General features: G+C 34.6%; 1 protein-coding gene across 1 annotated transcript in view; it reads left to right on the top strand.

Moving 5' to 3' along the window:
• The window catches only part of MYO9A (myosin IXA), a 269955-nt gene that overhangs the window by 51941 nt on the left and 197213 nt on the right, over positions 1 to 20801 (top strand). Inside the window, exons 3-7 of the mRNA XM_029952268.1 lie at positions 1049 to 1143; positions 5721 to 5783; positions 13292 to 13391; positions 14879 to 14935; positions 18560 to 18657. Of these exons, the coding sequence (XP_029808128.1) occupies positions 1049 to 1143; positions 5721 to 5783; positions 13292 to 13391; positions 14879 to 14935; positions 18560 to 18657 (413 nt within the window). The remainder of the gene's footprint in view (positions 1 to 1048; positions 1144 to 5720; positions 5784 to 13291; positions 13392 to 14878; positions 14936 to 18559; positions 18658 to 20801) is intronic.

Genomic DNA, 20801 nt, shown 5'->3' with positions numbered 1-20801 from the left:
ACACATGAGCAGGGGAGGGGCCAAGAGAAGGAGAGAGAGAGTCCCAAGCAGGCTCTGTGCTGTCTCTGGGCTCCAAACCCAGTAAGGGGCTCTATCTCATGAACCATGAGATGATGACCTGAATTGAAATCAAGAGTTAGCTGCTAACTTAACTTCAGGCACCCCTAAAATTGCAATTATTTTGATGTGATTATTCTACTTCTATCTTGTTATTTAATTTAGCAAGATTTTAAAAATTAGATACTGAATACATTAGGAAAGATTGCTTGAGCACTGGCCATTATATGGGAACCAACTTGACAATAAACTATAAAGAAAATTAGATTGCTGGCTCTGGGATGTAAAATTTAAATTAATTTTAAGGAGTATTAAGTCTTTATAGTTAAAATTTATTTATTAAAGTTAAAAAAAATATTTTTGAGAGACCGAGTGCGAGTAGGGGAGGGGTAGAGAGAGAGGGAGACAGAATCTGAAGCAGGCTCCAGGGTCTAAGCTATCAGCACAGAGCCCAGTGCGGGGCTTGAACTCATGGACTGTGAGATCATGGCCTGAGCCAAAGTCAGATGATTAATCCACTGAGCCACCCAGGCTTTTCATTTCACTGAAAAGCACAAAATACTTCCTACTTGTTTTTTAAAAGTTTTATTTATTTACTTTTATTATTATTAAATAATTTTTTTCCTCCAACATTTATTTTTGAGGGAGTGTGAGCAGGAAAGAGGCAGAGAGAGGGAGACACAGAATCTGAAGCAGGTTCCAGGCTCTGAGCTGTCAGCACAGAGCCCAACACAGGGTTTGAACTTGAGAACTGTGAGACCATGACCTGAGCTGAGGTTGGACACTTAATGGACTGAGTCACCCAGGTGCCACTCTTCCTACTTGGTTTTATTTCAACTATTAGGTTTTGTCTTTTACTTTACCTAAACCATAGGCATCTGAAGTTAAAGAGAATTGCTTTTCTACGATCTCTAGCATTTTATCTCTTTGAGCTGATCTAAGTAAGATTTTCCATTTTAAAAATGATAACAATAACTATTTATTTTAACAGGCCTTTGGAAATGCAAAGACAGCTCATAATAACAATTCAAGTCGTTTTGGCAAGTTTATTCAAGTAAATTACCAAGAAACTGGCACTGTACTTGGGTAAGTAGCAGTAGGCTTTGGAGTATGTTTATATTTTCCCCATTGCCTCTTCATAATCCAGAGATAGTTCATTTACACATAATGAGAATAGTGATATTGGTGTCTACTAAATTGTTTTCTTCTGAACTTTTCTTTCTTTTGGAAAAGTTCAAGCCTGAGAAAAGTTCAAAGAATAGTGTAGCACTTCTGCATCCTTTTTAAAAATATAATTTATTGTCAAATTGGCTCCCATTACAACACCCAGTGCTCATGCCATCAAATTCCCTCCTCAATGCCCATCACCCATTTTCTCTCTCCCCCACCCTCACCTCCCCATCCCCCCTCAGTTTGTTTTCTGTTAAGAGTTGTTAAGAGTCTCTTGTGGTTTGTCTCCTTCCTTCTCGTTTGTAATTATTTTTTTCCCCTTCCTTTCTTCCATGGTCTTCTGTTAAGTTTCTCAAGATCTACATGAGTGAAAACAGGATATCTGTCCTCTGACTGACTTATTTCACTCAGTGTACCATTTTCATCCACGTTGCTGCAAATGGCATGATTTCATTCTTTCTCATTAGCACTTATATATCCTTAATGTAGATTTATTCATTGTTAACAATTTGCTACATTTGTTTTATTTCTCTGTATTATGCATACATTTAGTTTTTAAAATTGTTTTGAGTAGGTTGGGCATATAATTTGACCCTGCACAGGAATCACAGCCACATTTTTCTACCTAATACTATTCATGAAATTTAATTTTGTTGCAATAACATTTCTTATATAGTCTGTAATCAGAGTACCTCTGGTTGTGTCAGCAATATTCTTCCTAACTTTAAAACAACTAATAGACTTTATCTTTAGAGCAGTTTTAGGGTCACAACAAAAATGAGTAAAAAGTACAGAGAGTTCCCATATACCTCTTTACTCTATCCCCCAGTTTCCTTAATTAAAAACATTGGTGTGTTCCATTTGTGTTTTATATTCTGTGGACTTTGACAATTGTGTAAAGACATGTATTCACCATTACAGTACCATGTGAGTAGTTTTACTACCCTAAAAATCCTCTGTGTTTTGCCTGTTCATCCCTTCTTATCCACTAACCTTTGACAACCACTTATCTTTTTTATAGTAAGGAAAGTTTTGCCTTTTCCAGAATGTCATATAGTTGGAACCATATAGTACATAGTCTTTTCAGTTTGTATTCTTTGCCTTAGCACTTAAAAATTTTAAGAGTGTGATAGGGGAGGGGCAGAGAGAGAGGGAAGACACAGGATGCAAGGTCCAGACTGAGCTGTCAGCACAGAGCCTTATGCGGTGCTTGACCTCATGAACCGTGAGATCATGACTTGAGCTGAAGTTGGATGCTCAGTTGACTGAGCCACCCAGGTACCCCTTTGCCCATGCAATTTGTATTAAAATTTCTTCCACACCTTTTATGGCTTGATTTTATTGAACTAATATTAAATGAATTTATTAATTTGGAGATAATTGACATAAGTACAATGATTAAAGCACATGTCTGGAAGAGCTCACAAAAAAGGGTGATTTTTATCATGTGTCTTGAAAAAGAGTTTGGTTTCCTTGAATAAGTTCAGAGACTACAGATTATGGACATAATGGTCAGTTGGTTTCAGATTCTGAATAAAGCTCTGATGTTTATAATTTATCCTTTTGACACTGGGAAGCAAATTTTAAAAAGTTTATTATTGGGGCGCCTGGGTGCCTCAGTCGGTTAAGCGTCCGGCTTCAACTCAGGTCAAGATCTCACGGTTCGTGGGTTCGAGCCCCACGTCGGGCTCTGTGCTAACAGCTAGCTCAGAGCCTGGAGCCTGCTTCAGATTCTGTGTCTCCCTCTCTCTCTGACCCTCCCCTGCTCGCACTGTCTCTGTCTCTCAAAAATAAAATAAAAACCATAAAAAATTTTTTTTAAAGTTTATTATAAAAAATATCAAACATTGAAGTAAAGAGACTAGTACAAGGAATGCCTATTTAGATCAAACAGTTTTATCATATTTTGCCATGTATACTTCATCTATTTTTTTTCTTTTTCTTTGTTGACATATTTTAAAAAACAATCCCAGGTAGATACAACATCAGTTCACCCATATGTACTTTAGTATGAGCAGCCGTGAAAGAGGAATAACATGAATAGATCTTTTAGGTAAATAACTCTCAGAGCAGTATAACTCATGGATTGGAGGGGAGGAAGGAGAGATGTCTAGGAGTATGATGATGTAGCTGAAAGAGAGAGGCTTTTAGTTAAAACAGACGTGGTATCCAATCATAGTTCTGCTGTTTACTAGCTGCATGATCTTAATATCTTTGAGCATCAGTTTCTCCACATATGAAATAGCCAGTAATATTTGCCATGCAGAGTGGGTATAAGAATTTCACGTACTATGTGGAATCTAAAAAACAAATGAATAAACAAAAAAGCAGAATCACACCTATAAATACAGAGAACAAATTGATGGTTGCCAGAGGGTAGGAGGGTGGTGGAATGGGCAAAATGAGTCAAGGCTGCCAGTTACGATTGAGTAAGTAGGTCCTGGGGGTAAAAGGCCTTGCATAGGGAATATAGTCAATGGTAATTGTAACTGAGGAATGGTAGCTACACTTGTGAGCATAGTATAATGTATAAATTTTTTGAGTACACTGCATGTTGTACACCTGAATACCTGAAACTAATGTAACGTTGTCAACTATCGTCAAATAAAATAAAAGAACATACTAGTTTATGTTAGTTCTGTTTCTCCCATTTTGTACAGATTAAGAACCTGTTTCAGTAGTTTAGACCAGAGGTGATGATAATAACTCAGAGGAAGTGATGCACTTTAATTAGTGGTAGTGGTAGTGGTAATGGGTGAATGGATGGAGCCTATTGGGTAGAGAGTGAGTATAGACTACAGAGTTAAAAGTGGAAAGAAGAGTATGAACAATGCAGCCAGGAGTGAACGGTGTGCTTGTGAGAATGACTGAAATATTGAGCATGCAGTAGGTGGGAACTGATGGCAATAAAAGCTCCAAAGTCAGATTTTGACCCCACAGAGGTTTGTGCTAAGTTATTTGGATTTAGTAGTCTGAAGCTTTTTAAATTTCAGATCATAGGAGCCTCTTTTACAGTGGGAGCTTAACTAATTGTTTCAGTTTGGTAGTAGGTATTGAAGACTTGAAGTGGTGGGGTACAGGCTGGATAAAAGAGAATAGCATATCAGAAATACAATTTATGTTTTAATTCCTCATTACAGGATAAAATCCATTCTTCTGGCCTATAGTATATTGGTTCTTCTGGATCCACTCCACTTGTCTGTCTCATTCTGTAGTCTTGTTAACTATTATCTTCCCTGATGTTAAGTACCCACCTCCTCTTATGCCTTTATACAATGCAGTTCTCCTGGCCTTTTTGTCAGTCTTTCAGATTATAGAGTCATTTGTTCAGTCACTCATCAAATAGATTTTCAAAATGTTTACTATGTGCTGTGTACTCACCTCTATGGGAATTGTTCCTTATGTAATTTTTTCCTTCTTGGATTGACTCTTACCTATCTCTCTTGGTATATCCATAATATCCTGGTCATTGCTCTTTAATAAACCGTATATCAACTCAGTATGATAGTCTCTTGTTTACATATTTCCTCCACTAGTTTGTAAGCCCTGTGAGGACAGATAGTATATCACTTATTTCCATATTTGAACAGTACTTAGCACAGTGCCCAAATAATGAATACTTAACTGAGTAAATCAGTAAGTCATAAATGAGTAGATTCCAGAATGTGGTACTAGCATGAATATGTTAATAAATATGTCTTTGAACTTTATTTGGACATCTGGCCAAAGTATAACATCTGAAAGAATGTGTAGTGGCGGGGTGTCTGGTGGCTCAGTCAGTTAAATGTCTGACATCAACTCAGGTCATGATTTTATAGTTTGTGAGGTCGAGCACCGCATCGGGCTCTCTGCTGTCAGCAGAGCCCCCTTTGCATCCTCTGTCTCCTCTATTTCTGCCCTATCCCCCTTCCCTGCTCGCACTCAAGTACGTGTTCTAGCTCTCTCTCAAAAAATTAACATAAAAAAAATAAAAGGGTATCTGGGTGGCTCAGTTAGTTAAGCATCCTGACTCTTGGTTTGGGCTCAGGTCATGATCTCCCAGTTCATGAGTTTGAGCCCCATATCAGATTCCACGCTGACAGTGTGGAGCCTGCTTCAGATTTTCTTTCTCTCTGTCTTTCTCTGCCCCTCCCTTGGTCATTTGTGTACTCTCTTTCTCTTAAAATAAATAAATAAACTTTAAAATATTTTAAAAATAATGTGTAGTGGTATATGAACCTGGAAGGAAAGTAAAGTCTATGCCATGGGTGGGTCTTCTGTGCTATGTTTTGAATTTCTGACTTTATTTTGATTTATTGAACCCCTCCCAAAAGACTTAACTAGTTTATGAATTTAATGCAGATAACACTACCAGCATTTATAAAACAGTTATAATGATAAATGTAATAAAATGATCTGGATAGTATTCTTTTTACCTTTGCATCTTCTCTGAAAACATATTTCTATACCTTAAACTTTATTGTCTATATCAACTAATTTTATTTTTCTTCTAGTGCCTATGTTGAAAAATACCTACTGGAGAAGTCCAGACTTGTTTATCAAGAGCATAATGAACGGTACAAATTTTTATTAATGTAATTAGATTAAGTTAACTGTTTTATGCAGATCAACTTTTAGAATGTTTGTGTATTATGACTTTTAATTCAGTATATACTGTGTATCACTTTATTTATAATTGCTGTTTCTATCATTGGTAGAACAATGCACTTTTTCAGAGGCTGCTAGGAGATTTTTTTAAATGGGTACAAGCATACCTTGTTTTATTGCACTTCACCAATATTGCAATTTTTACAAATTGGTTTGTGGCAACCCTGTGTTGAACAAGTCTTCTGGCACCATTTTTCCAACAGCATTTGTTCACTTTGTACCTCTCTGTCTCAAATTTTGGTAGTTTTTGGAATATTTCAAACTCTTACATTAGTATTATATTTGTTACTATGATCTGTGATTTGTGATTACAAGTAGCTAAAAGCTCAGATGATGGTTAGCATTACTTTTTTTAAGCAAAGCAGCACTTTTAAATTAAGGTATGTACATTGTTTTTTATTTTTATTTTTATTTAATTTTTTAAAAATGTTTTATTTATTTTTGATACAGAGAGAGACAGAGCATGAGAGGGGGAGGGACAGAGAGAGGAGACACAGAACCAGAAGCAGGCTCCAGGCTCTGAGCCAGCTGTCAGCACAGAGCCTGATGTGGGGTTCGAACCCACAAATGTGACATTTGACCTGAGCCGAAGTCGGAGGCTTAACCAACTGAGCCACCCAGGCGCCCCTGTACATTGGTTTTTAGACATAATGCTATTACATACTTAAAAGATTGTAGCGTAGTGTAAACTGTTATATGCACTGCGAAACCAAAAAAAATGATTTGCCTCATGTTATTTTGAGATTTGCTTTATTGTAGTGGTCTGGAACTGAACCCACAATGTCTCTGAGGTATGCCTACATGTGGAACAGTTGTCTTTTCTAAATTCTAGGCAAACTGTCCAAACAGAAAAACAGTAGTATCTCAGCTTACTGCTTTTCGTGAGCATTGTGGCTTTGGGCTTTTCCCCATGTCTTTATAATTTGAGAAAATTTTTTAATAAGGCACTTAATTTCATTTCAATATATGAGGTATATGGGACTTCAGAGATGATATCTCTAACTTTATACAGATGAAGAAACCAAATGTCAGGGGGAAGAAAAACCCCAAATGTAAGAGCAGTAAATGATTTGCTTTATGCTACAATGAGACAAAATAAAGTTAAGAATCAGAGTTTGAAGTTAAAGAGACCTACATTCATGGGTGTCTGGTTGGCTCAGTAGTTAAGCCTCTGACTTCAGCCTAGGTCATGATCTTACAGTTCATGAGTTTGGCCCCATGTCGGGCTCTGTGCTCCATTTCGGAGCCCGGAGCATGCTTTGTATTCTGTGTCTCTGCCCCCCCCCCCCCTCTTCTGCTCATGCTGTCTCTCTCTCTCTCTCTCAAAAATAAACATTATAAAAAAAAAAAAGAGAGAGACCTACATTCAAATATTGGATATGCCTTTGGCATCTATTTCTTTGATATTTATTCCCAGTTTACAGATGGAAAACTATCTTACTGATAGTTATTTAGAGGAGTAAATAAAACAACATTTATGAGGTTTTTAGGATTTAGCTTGGTGGCTCAGTCAGTTGAATATCTGACTCTTGATTTCGGCTCAGGATTGAGCTCTGCATCAAGGCTCTATACTAAGCATGGAGCCTGCTTGGATTCTCTCTCTCTCTCTCTCTCTCTCTCTCTCTCTCTCTCTCTCCCTCCCTCTGCCTTTCTTGCTCACTTAAGCTTGCTGTCTCTTTAAAAGTAAAAATAAGGATGTGTGGGTGGCTCGGTTGGACGTCTGACTTCAGCTCAGGTCATGATTTCATGGTTCCTGAGCTGAGCCCCACATCAGTCTCGCTACTGTCAGTGCAGAGCCTGCTTCAGATCCTCTGTCTGCCTCTCTCTCTCTGCCCCTCCCCTACTTTGTGTCTCAAAAATAAACAAATGAAACATTAGAAAAAATTTAAAAAAATTAAAAAAGTAAATTGAGTGTGGTCCTTATATATAATTAAAGTTCAGTAATTCATAGCTAAAATTATTGTAATGAATACCTGCCAGGTTAGGACTAGAACTCAAGACTCCTCTGTTAATTTTTTTGTGTGGCTAGCAGAGGAGGAAATTTAAATTTGAAGTTTTTTGAAATTGAAGGGAAGGGAGTTTTAGGAAGAGAATAGCTTCATAAAGATTTGTAGAGCTAAAAGATACTGCCATTAGGAGATTACTTGTAACACTTTCTAACACATTTTAATGGAGTGGTTGAGATATAGCATGGTTTCATCAATGGGAGAGAAGATCCACAGTTTATAAACTGATTTACTATTATCTTACTGGATTCACTTTGTGGATAGATGTGTAATCTTTATTATGTATTGCTGCAGGTGGGTTGCTAGTATTTTGTTGAGGATTTTTTGTGTCTGTATTCATAAGGGATATTGCTGTAAGTTTTTTGTTTTTCTTCTGATGTCTTTATCTGGTTTTGGTATCAGGATAATACTGGTTTATAGAATGAGATGGTAAAAGTTTGGGAAGGATAGGGTTAATTCTGTTTTAAATAATTGGTAGAATTTACTAGTGAAGCCATCTGGTTCTGGGTTTTGGGGGGGAAGTTTTGATTATTAATTTAGATACTTTAGTTATTGTAAGTTTCTGTAGATTTTCTCTTTTTTAGCCAAATTTGATAGTTTTTACCTTCCTAGCAATTTTTCTGTTTTATCTAAGTCATCTAATTTGTTGGCAAAAAAATTTGTTTATAGTACTCCCTTATAATATTTTTTATTTCTGAAAGACTAGTAATAATGTCCCCCCTTTTCTTCCTGAATTTGAGGTCTACTTCTAAGTTTTTTGGGCTGCTATAATAAAATACCTCAATCTGGGTAACTTATAAACAACAGGAATTTATTTCTTAGAGTTCTGGAGGCTGGGAAATACATGATCAAGGTGCCAATATGGTTGTATTCAAGTTAGATCTTTTCCTGGTTCATTACTCATACCTTCTTGCTTGGTCCTCACATGGTGGAATGGGATAGGGAACTCTGTAGTATCTCTTTTATAAGATCACTAAACCCATTCATGAGGGCTCCACCAGTCATGACCTAATCAACCCCCAAAGGGCACACCTCCTAATACCATTACCTTTTGGGTTTAAGATTTCAAGCTAGGACTTTGAGGGGCACACATTCAGACCATAGCAATCGCCCCCACCTTTTGGATCAGTTTAGATAAGAGTTCGTTAATTTTGTTGATCTTTTGAAAGGACCAAGTTTTGGTTAATTTTTCTGTTTACTCTTCCCTATTTTATTTCTCTTCTCATGCTTATCACTTTGTTCTGCTTGCTTTGGGCTTCATTTGCTCTTTTTTAAATTAAAAAACATTTTTTAGCTTCTTAAGGTGAATGGTTAGATTTGAGTTCTTCTGTTTTAATATGGGTTTACAGCTAGCTATAAAGACCATTGAACATTGCTTCAGTGGTTCCCAAGTTTTGTCGTGTTATATTTTTGTTTTCATGCATCTCAGTGTATTTTCTAATTTCCTGTGTGATTTCTTCTTTGAACTCATTGTTATTTAGGAGTGTGTTTGTGAATTTCTACGTACTGTATTTTTGAAGTTTGGAAATTTGTTATTGATTTTTTATCTCATTGTAAGGTCATTAGAGAACATAGCTTGTACAATTTCAGTTCTCTTACATTTACTTAAACAAATTCTTTATTTTGAGAGAGAGAGAGAAACCCAAACAGGCTCTGCATTGTCAGCTCACAGCCTGATGTAGAGCTCAAACTCATGAACCATGAGATCATGACCTGAACCAAAATCAAGAGTCAGATGCTTAATGAGGCACCCAGGTGTCACAGTCCCCTTACATTTATTGAGACTTGTTTTATAGTCTAAGATTTTCTAACCTGGAAAATGTTCCATGGGTATTTATCCTGCTGTTGTTAGATGGTATATTCTATAGATGTCTGTTACATATAGTTGATTTTTAGTATTTTTCAAATTCTCTTTTTCCTTGTTGATCTTTTGTCTTGTTCTGTTTATTATTGAAAGTGAGATGTTGAAATATCTCAATACTAGGTTGAATATTTTTTTCTTCAGTTCTTTCAGTTTTTGTTTTATGTATTTTGGGGCTTGTTTTTATATGTATTTGCATTTAGAATTGTTGTATCTTTTTGATCCTTTTGTCATTATAAAATGTCCTTTGCAGCTAGTAACAATTTTTGTCTTAAGGTCTGTTGTATCAGATGTTAATAGACATATTAGCTGTTTCTCACTTAATTTTTTATGGTATTTTTTCCATTTTTCACTTCAGACCTTTTTGTATCTTTTAATCTGTAATGTGTCTGTTGGAGATAACTTATTGTTGATTTTACTCATCTGTGGACTAGAGTGTTAATTTATACTTAAGATTGGTAAGATAGAATTTATGAATGTTATTTTGCTATTTCTTTTGTATATTTTATGATGTTTTAGTTCTTCTATTCTCCAATTACTGCTGTGTTTTGTATAAATAGACGTTTTTTGGTGTACCATTGGCATCTCTTTTATTATATGTTTCTCTTTTTTTTGGTTAAAATTTTGTTAAACATTAAGTTTTTATTTATTTTTGAGAGAGAGAGAGAGAGACAGCATGGGCAGGAGAGGGTCAGAGAGAGAGGGAGACACAGAATCTGAAAACAGGCTCCAGGCTCTGAGCTAGCTGTCAGCACAGAGCCTGACACAGGGCTCGAATCTATGAACTGTGAGATCATGACAGGAGCTGAAATTGGATTCTTTACTGACTGAGCCACCCAGGCGACCCTACGTATTTCTTATTTTCTTAATGATTCTCCTGGCAATTACAGTTAACATTTATTTTATGTCTTTTTTGGGTTAATACCAACTTAATTTTGATAATGCACAAATAACTTTGCTCCTGTGTAGCTTTATTCCTTTCCCCCTCCTTTGTACAATTCTTGCCATATAAATTACATCTTTATAATGGTAGGCCCATCAATATAGATTGGTCATTATGGGTTTTTGGCTGATGTCTTTGAGATCTAATAGGCAGGAAAAGAGTTACAGACAAAAAACTTGAATATATACTTTTTAAAATATTTACCTATATAGTTGCCTTTACTAGTGCTATTTATTTCTTCATGTTTAATTGGAAATTGTCTGCTCTCCTTTCATTTCAGCTAGAAAAAGTCCCTATAGTGTTTCTTGTGGGGCCTATCCGCTAGTTATGAAGTTGCTTAATTTTTGTTTATCTGGGACTATCCTAAAATCTCCTGTATTTTTGAGGGATAGTTTTGTTGGATATATAATTTTTGATTGATACTATTTTTCCTCTCAGTACTTCAAGTATGTTATCCTGCTGCCATGTTTCCTGATGAGAAATCTTTTATTAGGATTCCTTGATTCAGCATATCTTTTCATGGTGCTTTGAAAATTTGTCTTTGTTTTTAAATAGTCTTAATTTGTCTAAGTGTCAATCTCTTTAAATTTTTCTTCCCTGGAGTTAGTTGAGTTTCTTGGATGTGCAGTTTGTTTTTTCATCAAATTTGGGGAGTTTTTGGTTATTTTTCAGATATTCTTTTTGCTCCTTTTCTCTCTTTTTGGGACTCCTATTGTGCATGTGTTGGTGTCTGCTTAATGGTGTCCCACAGATATCTGAGGCTCTGTTCAGTTCTCTTCATTTATTTTTCTTTCTCTTCAGACTAGTTTCAAGTGACCTGTCTTCACGTTCACTAATGCCTTCTGCCCACTCAGGTCTGCTGTTGAGTGCTTCTAGGTATTTTTTTCATTTTAGTTATTTTATTTTTCAACTCTAATTCCTTTTTGATTATTTTTATTTATAAGTTCTATATATTTTTGATAGGCTCTATTTGATGAGACATTATTCTACTTTCCTTTAGTTCTTTCAATATGGTTCCCTTTAGTTCTTTGAACATATTTAAAATAGTTGATTAAAAATCTTGTGTACTAAGGCTTTTTCAAGGACAGTTACTATTGATTGTGTTTTTTCTTTGGTGTGTGCTATACTTTGTTTCTTTACATGCCTCATACATTTATTTGAAAATTGGACATTTTATTTACTTATTTATTTATTATTTTTTAATGTTTATCTATTTTTGAGAGAGAGAGAAACAAATAGTGAGTGGGGGAGGGGTAGAGAGAGGGAAACAGAATCCGAATCAGGCTTCAGGCTCTGAGCTGTCAGCACAGAGTTGGACATGGGGCTTGAACTTACGAACTGCTAGATCATAATGTGAGCTGAAGTCAGACGCTTAACTGACTGAGCCACCCAGGTGCCCCTGAAAATTGGACAGTTTAAGTAATAATTGGACATTTAAAATAACATGTGTCAGCTCTGGAAATAAGAGTCTCTTATTCCTAGGGTTTGTGATTGTTTTTGTTTCTGTTTGTGTCACAGCTTTTTGATCTAACTTTGTGAAGTCTCTGTTGTGTTTCAGGTGTGACCATTCAAGTATTTGCTTGGTTAGCTTAGTGTCAGCTAGTGATTGAACAGAGATTTCATTAAATGCTTGACAACTGTAAATCTCTTGATCTTTACCTCAGGGCATTCTGTTTGCACCTTTAACACTCAGGCATTTTATAATACTGCCTTTGCCTTTACTTTCTGCTTGTGTATTCCTTCAAGGTTAGCCAGAGGTGAGCATTCAGTACCCTCTTTGCCAAGAAGACATGAAGCCCTGGGCACGGCACGTGCACAGCCTTACGTATGTGCATGGCCTTCTAGATTCTTGGGATAAACTGGAATTAAAATTCTGTGTGGAGATCACATTTCTCTTTAAATTTCTGTTAATTTGTTGTTTGCCCCAACATTTATTCATTGTTTATTGTAGCTGACATGTTAAAATATTGCTTATAATTTTCTACAAAGGCCCCTGGAGAAAAAGGTTTTCACGCTGGGCTAAGTGTGAGAGTCATGTCAATAGACCATTTTGAACACAGCTTCTTCCAGGGAACCATCAGATAGTTTAGATAATACTTCTCAGAGAATGAGGCTTCTAACCCTGTTCTGCCCTCTTTTGAAAGCTGCCAGGCTTCTGGTGTTAATCACCATTATAAGCTAGTGGTTTTGAAGGCTACCATGGATCTGGTGAACAGGAGATGGAATAGGGCAAGTTAAAAGGCTCCAAAGGTTGCATTTTTTACTGAGATTGAGCTGGTTTTCTTATGTAAACATTGGATTGCATTAAGCTTTGGGGTAATTTCTAGAGTTTTGAAAAAGTTGATTCTGACAAATCTGCCAGTTTTCTGATTGCTTTTATGGAGGAGAGAATTTTTATGTCTTAACCTTTGCCATGGAGCTGCCTTCACCCCTCTCTTGAATTTAGTAATTTATATTATAATACTTAAAATATTGAATTTAACCACTTTTGCATTAAAAAATGAGGCAAAGTTAGAACATTTTATTAATTAACATTTGCTCTTTTTTCTGTTAAGTGAAGGCCATAGATCATGTCCATTCTAAAGCCATACTCTTTGTTTCCAACAGGAACTATCATGTATTTTATTACCTTCTGGCAGGAGCAAGTGAAGAAGAAAGATTAGCATTCCATCTTAAAGAACCGGAAGAGTATCATTATCTCAACCAGGTGAGGATTCATGGAAAGTATTTTGAAATGTTGGGCATTATTAAGTTTTAGCTCTTGAGAAAAGTTTTTTTTCTCTAATACTTTGTTCCCTGAACCTGGTAATAAATACAAACTAGCATTTTCATACATACTGTCTAAATGTTTTATGTGATGCACTTCTCAAATTTAAAAATTATTATTACTCTCATCTGAGTTGTAAAAATTAGTTATATGTGTGCTCTTTGCTTTTTGTGAGACTCTTTCAGAGAATAATAAACTTTATATACGTACCTACATCTTAGAAAAATGGATTGGTCTTTTCAAAGTGATTTACCTTTTATAGACAAGAGCATGCTAAACATCACTAATAATTAATGTTTGTCCTTCGCATGGGATTACTTGAAACCTTTTTTGTATATTTTGAAGTCTAATATATATACCTCTTTGCATGATATTATGATACTAACTTAAAGTATGATTATTTTTTTACTTTAGTGAATGATCCTATTCAGTATGAAATCCATCAAAAGGAATGACTTACAGAATTTGTATCTTTCTCTGAAACTCAAAAATTCACCCCTAAATAAGAGTAATTTCTCCCTGCTTCTCATTACAGTAGTTTCTCCAATTTTATTGTTTCTCTTATTAACAAAAATTCTAGAACCAAAATCAGTGAAATTGGTATGACAGTAGATCACTTAACAGAAAGATATTCCTTGGTTTTTTTTGATGAAGGTGAGATGTAATATCCTTGGAAATAAATGTTTTTATGGTAATTTAAAAAATGTTTATGAAGCTTTTGTTATGGTAATTGACATTTGATGATGGTTTGCAGTACGTATTTAGGGTTATAGAATTAACATCTTAGACTTTACCCAAGACATATAGCATGCTATGTAGTTATATTTCTTAGTTTTGAAACTACCTATTTTATATAAACTCATATAACTTTGTTATCAAATATATCAATTTCAAAATGATTTAAAGTATCACTTCTTGATATAAATACTAGACATCTCTACTATATAAAATTACGTAAATTTAGAAAGTCACTGATTTAGCTCTTTTCCCTGTTTAAACAATTTGCATATATTTGGGTGATTAAATATTTTCTTTTTAAAAACTAATAATTACCCATAAATGAGCTGAGAAACCCAGAGCTTATTACTCTTCTCCCAGAGTTTTTTTTTTTTTTTTTTTATCAGTGCCCATACCATACATGTTCTTGTCATAAAGTGGTCAGTATTCATAGAATGTAAGATTGGGCAGTTAATACAAATCTCAGAGTTGCTGGACAACAGCAAGTATGGATTGGTTGTGATAATATATGATCTCCCAGAATTTGAATGTTCACTTAGTTGTTTCTTGTTTTATGCTGCCACACAAAATAACTTTCTTTGGGTCGCAGCAGTCCTAACTGAACATTATATCTAAGAGATAATTAGAGAAGAGTAATAACCATTACTTCTACCCATTACTTCTACCTAACTAATCTGCCTTACTTTCAGATAACAAAGAAACCCCTCAGACAGAGCTGGGATGATTATTGCTATGACTCTGAGCCGGTCAGTACAAGTACCTAAATATTTTGTGTTCCTCTTAAAGGACCCTCACTCACCTTGCTCATTTGCATCTATCATGACTTAGAAAGAAAATCAGCTGAAATACAAAGGATCTAGGAAAGAAGAGAAATTAATGTTTAATTTCTTTGAATTGATTTATTTGTATGTGATAGTGTGTGGATTAAAAACCAGTCAATTTACTTTTTAAACTTTATTCTTTTGCAGCTCATGTTTAGTCTATATTTATTTTGACAATAAATTGATTTGCCTTCCTGATTTCAACATTGATGTGGATGTATATGGATCACAGGGTTTTTTTCTTGAGGTCTATTTTTTCAATTATTTTTTTAGTGATTTCATAACTCATATGTTGTGAGTAGTATGTATTTATTTTTAAAAGTTCTAGTCTTCCTGATTTATGTGCCAGTTAACAGTGTTTTCACATGATGAATGCGTGTACATTTTTCTTTGATTTTTTTTAATAGCAAAAGAGGGTATAGTCTATGTAATTTTCCAAAAAATTAAGAATTGAAATTTCTTTAAGATTATTTTATGTTTATATTAGTGATTTAAGGGCATATATGATATAATATAAAATGAGTAGATAAATTTATTTGTTGTAATTTATAAGGACAAGTTTGTAATCATAAAAAGAACATAAAAAATCTTTTTCTTGCCCTTCTCTCTGTAATGAGGTCAGATATAAAAGGCTGAAAACATGCATTCATCTGTATCTATTAATTAACTAATGAACTAATTTATTAACTGTTCCTTCTGGAAATATAGCATGTCTTAGTCCTTTCTTTAAATAACCACAACTTTAATTTTCTCTGCATGGGCTTACAAACTCCAGTAATTATAAGACTATTTCAGAGAGTTTGAGAAGGACCAGGAATTATGGACATTAATTTTTTCCTTCATACAGAGTTTAATTGCATTACCTTTTCAAAATAAGAAGTAATTTAAGGTTTCAGACTTACCATTATGGAAAATAAATTTTAGACATTTAAATTTATAGATTCTGGTAAATTTTAGTAGAAAAAATTATGCTGTTTTGCCACTTTTAAGAAGTTTCCATCGTTCACCTATTATATCAAGTGATTGATCTATTGGGAAGTAGGTAGGAGACTGGTATACTCATATAGGAAATGTAAGACTTGATTGCCTGTACAGAGCTTAATTTGACATTATGAACGATCTGCTGTTATTTAGATAGTCTAAGTCATGCTTCAGAATTTGGGCTCTGAAGCAGACAGATCTGACTTGAATACTGGCTTACCCAATTACTAGATTCCAGAACCTGAGGAGGTCATATTATTATTTTGTTTCCAGCTTCCATCTAAAGGGATAACAATGTTCTTTAACTTTTGTGAGTATTAGTGCACCTAAGTAGCTTGATAGAGTGCTTATTAGTACTTAGTAAATGTACAGTACATGTCCCTGATGCTGTTGCCCCCATTGAGATCATCATTATTCATCTTTTCTTTTTAGAATTTTATACCCAAATTCTTCTCCTTTTATACTTTCATCACTAGCCTGTTGCTGATTATGTTTTCAATCTACTATAAATTGAATAATTTCTGTTGCTTTTTCTTACAAGTTAATTGATGAAAGCAAGCAGTCAATCTGAGGATTTTTTGGTTTATCTTCCAACCCTCCTCAGAGTATATTTGGAGGGGGGGCAATCTAAACTTTGTTTCCCTCTGAGTTATGAGAACTTATGTAACGCATTATAAGAAGAGAGATTTTAAAAAATGTTTTATTTAGTTTTGAGAGAGTCCGAGTGGGGGATGGGCAGAGAGAGGGGGAGACGGAGGATTCAAAGCAGGGTCTACATGACAGCAGGGAGCCCGATGTGGCACTTGAACTCAAACCTGCAGAACTGTGATTTCATGACCTTAGCTGAAGTTGGATGCTAAACTGACTGAGCCACCCAGGTGCCCTGAGAAGAGAGGATTGTTAAGGATTGTTCTGTAATTTGTGCTGTATTATCATACATATGTGGAGTAGTATAAATGATCACGAGGAGAACTGTGATGAGAACATTGCTTTTAACAAGGGACCTGTTGTTGCCCATTTGATGTTGGTTTAATTCCTATTAAGGATTATCCTATTAAGTAAATAAGCTCAAGCAACTGATGTTGCATGAGCTAGTGCAGAGGATTTAGAACTGGATAGATTTTCATATGCACTCCTGTCATTGAGGTGAATTTAATCTCTAAGTCTGTTCTCTTCCCTATTGAATGTATATACACATAACTATCTCCTTGTGTTTATATTTTAAACTGTATCTAGTTTAACTCATTCTTAGGAGGTTGAAAGCAGGGTGTACATGCTAGATACTTGATAGCTTAAAAATAATAAATGAGTACTTTCTCAAAAAGGAATGTTTCATTTAATTTAGTACTTGTTCAGTAATTCACTGAATTACCCACTTTTAATAATTATTACTATTATTTAATAATTACCCACTTTTTTCTTGGCACTACTTGATGCTGGATATCAGTGAATAAAACAAATAACAGTTAATACATGTATTGAGAACTTGATGCAATTTTCTACAGTAAGATAGGCATTAGAAAAGTAAAATGTGTGAGGAGAATTTTGAAAATTCAGGGGTAAGGGACTGTGAGCAAATACACTAAAGGGCTATAAAAACTTATTTGTTATTTAAGTTTATATGTGTTTACAAATTCCAGTAATTATAAAACTATTTCAGAGAGTTTGAGAAGGACCAGGAATTATGGACATTAATTTTTTCCCTCATACAAAGTTTAATTGCATTGCCTTTTCATAATATATGAAGTAATTTATGGTTTCAGACTTAACATTATGGAAGATAAATTTTAGACATTTAAATTTATAGATTCTGATAAATTTTAGTAGAAAAAATTATGCTGTTTTGCCACTCTATATCAATCTATATTCATAAAGATATAGATTATGTTTGACTTTTTTGGCAACTGAAATGCAGAGATTATTCTAAAAAGGTAGTATTTTCTTAATTTGGTAGTTCACAGCTATTTTTACCAACTAATGTGTATTCCTTGCAGATTTTTAATTTTCACATATATTTTTTTTGCTGATTAATAATCATGTTTATATTATTTCATTAGGAACTATTTTTATGGTACCTAATATTGATACATACATCTTTATGTAAATTTAGGCTGTATTTCTCAACTAAATTATTTTTGTGTCTCAGGATCTTGTTTAGCGCCTTGCATAGGGGCAGGCATTTATTAAATATTTGTTGATTAAATAACATCAGTTTGTGTTTTTGAGCTCTCCTAAATGCTTTGTATCTTCAGGACTCTTCAGCACCACTTAAAATCAAAATTGGTATCAGAATATTTTATATTGCTAGCTCTTTATCTTAAGTTACTTTGAGATCCTTGCCTTGGTGATTGTGAAAGAAAGAAAAAAAGTAACTTACTTTGGTAGTTTTGTGTTTAGTTTGCAAACCTGTCATAAGAGTTCTAATGAATTTGGCTGTGTCTAAATACTTCACCAGCTCTAATTTTTATACACAGGTATACTTACCTAGAGTTACTATCTTTCTGAGTGGCCTATGTTATATTTCAATAGGTAATCTTGATTTCTTCCCCCTTTTTCTTAAATAAGCAGGATTGCTTTTCGGTGGAGGGGGAAGATTTGAGGCATGACTTTGAACGCTTACAACTGGCCATGGAAATGGTAGGATTTCTTCCCAAGACACGAAGACAGTGAGTTTATTTATTGTACTCTTATACCCTTCATAGAGAACAAATCATAATGTATGTTTCAGAAGTTCTTCTTTCTTAGTTCTTTGAAAGAATTTTCTAATGGATATTGCTGATCTCGTGTCTCCTTCTCCCTTGTTAAGCATTGCTTAAAAGACCTGTTTTGACTTGCTTTTCTTATTATAATATCTCTGAGAATCTCTTGAAAGTTGGAGCTCTTCTTCCTGTAAAATGTGCATCCATAAATATTTGCATAGAGTTATGGGAGTTCGTGGTGCTCCTGAAGCCTCTCCATGGACCTTATTTAAAAACTAGCTTTATAATGCTATTTTTATAGTTTCTTATTTTTTGTATTGTTGATCTCTAATCGTATTAAGCCATGCGTACCTCTCAGTAAAACATACTTTTCCCTGTTTTTCCTCTGTAAATTTATGTCTGTACTATTGTACTAAGGATATTTTGTTCATTATAAATAAAATAGAATTGTAAAAAGGTTGAAATAAAGGTGAACTAAATTATATTTAAAATAAAAAATTAAAGACACAAATAACCTGACTCTTACCAGAAAAAAGATAGTAACAGAAGTATTTTTTTGAGAAGGGAATTAGTTATGTCAGATATGATTATATTGTCAACTTTTAATCTTCTACTAAAAGTAGAATAACAGCTCTGCTATTTTCTTGTTTACTTGTGATTACATCATTAGTATGATCTTCAGTTAGATTATTTGCTGAAATGAGTTTTTGAAAGGTATATTAAAACCAAATAGTACAACATGTAAATATGCAAGCCCATTTAATTAGTCACATAATCTGCAATTCACTGAACGTGACTGAGTAAATGAAAGCATCCCTGTAGTTCCTCCATGCTGTATTACTTGTATTCTTCCCTCAACATACATACTTTTTTTTACCTCATGTGGCACCTAACTAATTGACCCATGTGGAGCAAAGTGTCAATTTATATATTAAATAATAGTGAAACTTAATTTCATTTTTTTAAAAAGATAATGTAAGTTGGAAATAAAATATTTACTTCTCATACACCAAGGGATTGCCTGTCTTTTATACTTTGTGATATCACTATATTCCATATTGGAAACCACTGGAAAAAATATGTTCTTAGTAGCCTGGCCTTTAACTTGAACTTTCTTTATCTTTTAGATATTATCTTTAGATATGCCCTAACACAAGTTTTGCATTTTAACTAGACTGATAGTGTCCTCTAAAATGTCATGTTGTATTCTGAATGTTCAGTATTTTCCCAATTCCTTGAAGGACCCATCTTTAAAACTTTTTTCTTTCTTTATTTTAATTATTATTACCATGTTTTAAAATTATTTTAATGTTTGTTTATTTTGGGAGAGAGGGAGAGAGGAGATTGGGCAGAGAGAGAGAGAGAGAGAGAGAGAGAGAGAGAATTCCAAGCAAGCTATCATTGTGGGGCCTGATGTGGGGCTCCGTCTCCCAGACTGTGAGATCATGACCCAAGTGAAATCAGGAGTCAGATGCTTAATCAACTCAGGAGCCCCTTCATTTTATTTCATTGAGAGAGAGAAAGGTGAGGGGAGGGGGAAGAAAATGAGCCGGGAGAGAATGGCAGAGGGAGAGAGAATCCCAAGCAGGCTCTGTGCTCAGCACAGAGCCCAATGTGGGGCTCTATCCCATGACCCCGGGATCATGACCTAGGCTGTAATCAAGAGTTGGACACTCAACCAACTGAGCCATCCAAGTGCTCTGAAGGATGCATCTTTGTCTCTTTTTTACTCATTCACATACTTTCAGTTCTTTTTTTGATAGTGTATCATATATACTGCTGTTCCCCTCTTCTGTGACCATGATTAACTCTGCTAATAAATCCAAAAATTCTTTTCCACTGCACTCAGATCTAAACCAGAATTATTCTTAACCCAGCCTTGCAGGTAGCCTAAAATTTGGTATATTAATTGAAACCTGTTTGCTTTAGAGTGCTGTTCATGTCTTCCCTTTTTATTTTTTTAAAGTTATTTAAGTAATTTTTATACTCAGTGTGGGGCTCAAACTCATGATCCTGAGATTGAGTCACATGCTCTTCCTACTGAGCCAGCCAGGTACCCCTGTCCTACCTTTTTAGTGAAATTTTTCTTACCTGTGTATTGTTTCTGCCTT

This window comes from Suricata suricatta, chromosome 9 (genome assembly GCF_006229205.1).
Source record: "Suricata suricatta isolate VVHF042 chromosome 9, meerkat_22Aug2017_6uvM2_HiC, whole genome shotgun sequence".
Lineage (NCBI taxonomy): Eukaryota > Metazoa > Chordata > Mammalia > Carnivora > Herpestidae > Suricata > Suricata suricatta.
This window is presented reverse-complemented; position numbering and strand designations above follow the sequence as displayed.